Below are 4,289 nucleotides of genomic sequence, written 5' to 3'. Positions count from 1 at the left end.
ATGACCAACAAATATAATCTTCAAGAAGATGAATGGTTGCATAAGTTGTATAATAAATGCCATAAATGGCCGGGCTTTAGTGTTCGGGCGGCAAACATTTTCTGCAGGCATGAGCACGACACAAGGGAGTGAAAGCATGAATAGTTGTTTAAAAAAATATCTCAACATCAAGTATGATTTGTCAAGATTAATTTGGCATTTTGAGATGGTTGTTGCCGATAGATGATATGAAGAGTTGAAAGCTAAATTTGTAGCAATACAGAGAGCATCCCAACATTGCCGGTGCAATTAGATATATTAAATTATTTTGCTTGTGTGAATACTCCGCCTATATTTTTCATGTTTTATGGTGAGGTATTGTAGCAATTGAATTGTAGTATTGATGAAGATCACATGTTGTATGAAACAATAATTGAATATAAAGTGTGGCTAGAAAAAAGAAGCATGTGGTTACTTTTGACTCAAAAAATAATTTGGTTAATTGCAGTTGCAAAAAGTTTGAATTTATTGGCATATTATGCGGCCATGCATTGAGGTTACTTAGTCATGTAAACACCAAGATGATCGTCCCCTCCCATTATATATTAAGAAGATGGACCATTGATGCAAAAGTGAAGGCTATTGAATCATGTTGCTCCACTACGGCTCTTGATGAAAGCACAAAAATAGCTAAGCGTTTCAAGAGATGAATCGTTTGTTTAACCTAATAGCATTTAGAGCTGCACTTTTTGAAGATGCTTACAAAATTGCTCTGGAGTTTAGGAAAGGCCTTTTGAAAGAAGTTGTTGAATGTTTAAAACAAACAAACTTTGAAAAGTCATATGTTGCATCAAAGGCCATTAAACAAGAGATTAATGAAACCATTAGCTCACAACCCTCTCCCACAAACCATGATGATTTATGTACTGATGTTGGTAGGAATGTTGCTAGTGTCATTGAAGAAGTACCACCCATTGCAGTAAAAGGGATCAAACACAAGGCGACTAGTGTGCACTCTTCAAAGAGACAAAGAAGTGCAGTAGAAAAAGGCTATATCAAAGATGAACAAACGAAAGAACATTGTTGATGAATGTGCTACCCAGCAACCTCCATGGGTTTTGTTTTAAATTTGTACATTTGGATTTGGTATTATTATTTTTTGGTTACTAATGAATAAATTGTTATGATTTAGGAAGGCAGAGTTGGCAATCTAAATGATGCCACTAAAATTAAGGTGCAAAGGACAGATGCACAAAATTTTGAACTAACCTCTTCAAGGAATGTTGAGCAATATCAAGCAAGGCATTATACCATGAGAATGCCATACTAATGATGCCTACTTCCTGTATGAACTAACCTCTTTGTGGTTGTCATTTTTAGACTAACTTGCATGTTTGTTCAAGTTGTTTCTCAAATGAAGGGGACTTTTAAAAAATTTTCGGAATTCTTTGAAAGTCTATTAGGGTAGATGTTTTAAGATCCACGGACACTTGTAATTCATGAAATAAGGCTTTATGACCTTTAATTTCCTATACAAGATATAGGAATTTTGGTGTATAACACCAAGGAAGCATGACTTTTTGGTTATTGGTTTAAACCCAGAATAGATGACTGATGGCCAACAAATATTTTTCACTCTATCAGGTACGGAACTACCCCTAGAACAATGCGTATATATAATAGCTTCTAGAGGTGAGAAGGAAAATCACCAAGAGCAGGCTTTTGGTTTGGATGAATGACTTGGGTTTGAATTTTGAAATGCTATAAAGCCAGAATATGTGAAGTGGAATTCAAGTAGATGAAAGGCTTTCTTATTTTAAGTAGAAAACATAAACAATCATAATATTGACCCATTTTGTTGCTAAGAGCATACTTGGTCCGTGGTGTTTCCGTCGGATGTGTAAGATTTGCAACAAGAACGGAGAGAGAGAGAGAGACGGTGGTGAAAGTTGACGATTACCGGTGAAGGCTACTAAAGTGGACCAGCAGAGAGGGGTAGAGGGTGGAGCCGTGGAGGCGGGAGAAAAAACAGGGAGAGGAAAGAGAGGATTAGGGTATTAAAGACAGAAAAAAAGACATAAAAGAAAAGAAAACACAAATGAAAAAGGCTTGAAACACACCCGTAAGCCTCCTTTAGAGTGATTTGCACGTGGGAATGACCTTAATGTGTTAGAACTGACGCCTACCGGGGGTGTTCAACTAATTCAAACTCATTGTGAGTGGTAGATCCATATTCTTTTCTACGCTCATTTGAGGGGTGGCCACGAGCTAAGTTATTCGAGCTTGGCTGGTAAGGTTCGCAAGCTTAATATAATAAATATATAATAAATAATTGTTTATATATAATATTTTTTATTTTTTATGTATAATAATAAATGATTTTTATAATTCTTAATTTTTTATATATAAAATAATATATATATATATATATATATAATTTTTATTTAAAAAAAAAATTGACTTACAATCGAACTCGAACTTATAAATTCTGAGCCAAACATAATTTCAGCGAATCGAAATCGAATAGCTAAGTATTCGACTCGACTCGAATCGAATCGAATCCACTCGTGTCATTTCTCTCAACCATCCGAAGAGTGGAAGGTTATTTTCGTCATTTGAAATGTTACGAGGAGTAGGGTTTGATGGTTGCATAAATGTCATAACGTTTAATCTGAAATCGTTTCGTGGCCACTGGAGAAACCCTAGCCCTAAAGGAGCTGCGAGTCTTTTTCCATCTTTCTCCGGTACATTCATCTCCAACGTATTCAAGTATTGTTCAGAAATCTCTTGTTATTTTTTTTAATCTATCTGGTTAAGATCTTGGATTTTTTCTCAGAGAAATGGCGAAGTCGAAGAATCACACAGCTCACAATCAGTCATACAAGGCCCACAAGAATGGGATCAAGAAGCCCAGGAGGCACAGAAAAACTTCCACCAAGGGGGTAGAGTCTTTATTTCGTTCTTATTTCCATTTCTTGTCATCTGGTCCCGACTATTTCCGAGTTTTCATTTGATAGGTTCCATGAATTTCATGGTTTAGCAACTTCTCGGTTTTCTTTGGCCAATGATTACAGTCTTTATTTCGGAACAGATGGATCCGAAGTTTCTGAGGAACCAGAGGTACGCAAGGAAGCACAACAATAAGAACGGCGGATCAGGGAGCGAAGGGGAAGAGTAAGCATAGAGTCGTGAAGCTATGCCGGTCACTTCAATTAGGGTTTCTTTAGTTCATCTAGGTTTTTATTTCTTCTTTCTTATCCTTATCCTGGAAAGCCAATTTCATGGCGTTAGACTGATTGCATTATACGCCTCTCCAGAAGACGGATAGATCAATTTTTGTTATTAAATATGCGTTTTACTTGCAAGCAGCATTGATGCATTGACATTGTTTAATTATGGTTTTATCTTAATCTTTAAATTTGGATATTCATTTTATGCGAAGATGTTCTATTAGTTTATCAGAGCATAACTGAAATCTAGATTCTAGACACTGCATTTACCGTTCCATCGAGCGATTAATCGGAAGTAATCCTTTCGGTCCCATTACACAAATTAGATCCACCTACTTTTAGTTTTAACTTATCTTTCAGGGTTCAACTCCATTGTAGTCGTTTTTTGCTGGTTCTGTTCTTGAAGTAATCATGGTTATCATATTTGGTGGGTGACCCATATAAGCATAATTTTGCAGTTGCTTTGATATGATTTGCCATTCCCTTTTGAATAATTTTGAGGGCAAGTTCATCGTGAGGGAGGGGGGGGGGATGAGGGCCGTAGCCCGTAGCCTGTAGGATATGTTATGTTGATCCTGGTCAAATACCTGTTGATCGAAGTAGGAGCTGATGGATTGGGCCTTCTTGGATTTTTTTTTTAATTTTTAATTATCAATTTTCTGCTTAAAGTTTCCCTACAAATGTGTACAGTTCAAATACATATAAAACGATGCAAAATAAAAGGTTTTGTACTTTTTTTTATATAATTTGAAGGTTTAACTTGAATAACATTAGGCTAGATTAGTGTTTCGATTATCACCAAAAAATTAGATTAGAGTTTCGATGAATATCAAGTTTGAAGGACAATTAGTTTTTGCAAAAATTATGGTTTCTCCTATCTCACATTTTTTTTTTTTAAATTTAGTATGCAAAACCTCCACTTGTGATGCAAAATTTGTGAAGTGCGAAAATCAATAAATTGTCTTTAATTTTTTTAAATTATTTTAACCCAAATTTAAATGACTAAGAAAATAAAGTTGAATCAAGCAAGGTGATCCATGTCATCATGCCTCTCTCTTTGCTCCAAACCCCCTTCTTAAT

General features: G+C 35.6%; 1 protein-coding gene across 2 annotated transcripts; it reads left to right on the top strand.

Annotated features, from left to right (window-relative positions):
* Positions 1-2,496: 2,496 nt before the first annotated feature.
* LOC104605100 (large ribosomal subunit protein eL29z-like) lies at positions 2,497-3,414 on the top strand. Of its 2 annotated transcripts, none has more exons than XM_019199043.2 (3): positions 2,497-2,723; positions 2,816-2,921; positions 3,071-3,414. In XM_019199043.2, exons 2-3 carry the CDS (start codon positions 2,820-2,822, stop codon positions 3,155-3,157), a joined length of 189 nt encoding a protein of 62 aa, XP_019054588.1. In that variant the 5' UTR covers positions 2,497-2,723; positions 2,816-2,819; the 3' UTR covers positions 3,158-3,414. The 2 variants fall into 2 exon arrangements, with proteins under 2 accessions (XP_019054588.1, XP_010268018.3); XM_010269716.3 differs by having other exon boundaries at positions 2,570-2,723; positions 2,797-2,921.
* The last annotated feature ends 875 nt before the right edge of the window (positions 3,415-4,289 follow it).

The sequence above is a fragment of the Nelumbo nucifera genome, chromosome 4 (assembly GCF_055504915.1).
Source record: "Nelumbo nucifera cultivar China Antique chromosome 4, China Antique-T2T, whole genome shotgun sequence".
Lineage (NCBI taxonomy): Eukaryota > Viridiplantae > Streptophyta > Magnoliopsida > Proteales > Nelumbonaceae > Nelumbo > Nelumbo nucifera.
This window is presented reverse-complemented; position numbering and strand designations above follow the sequence as displayed.

Coding starts and splice junctions, on each gene's coding strand:
- LOC104605100 (XM_010269716.3), top strand. CDS start 2,600: ATGTTACGAGGAGTAGGGTTTGATGGTTGCATAAATGTCATAACGTTT. Junction 2,724..2,796: donor TCTTTTTCCATCTTTCTCCG/GTACATTCATCT, acceptor TATCTGGTTAAG/ATCTTGGATTTTTTCTCAGA. Junction 2,922..3,070: donor GAAAAACTTCCACCAAGGGG/GTAGAGTCTTTA, acceptor ATTTCGGAACAG/ATGGATCCGAAGTTTCTGAG.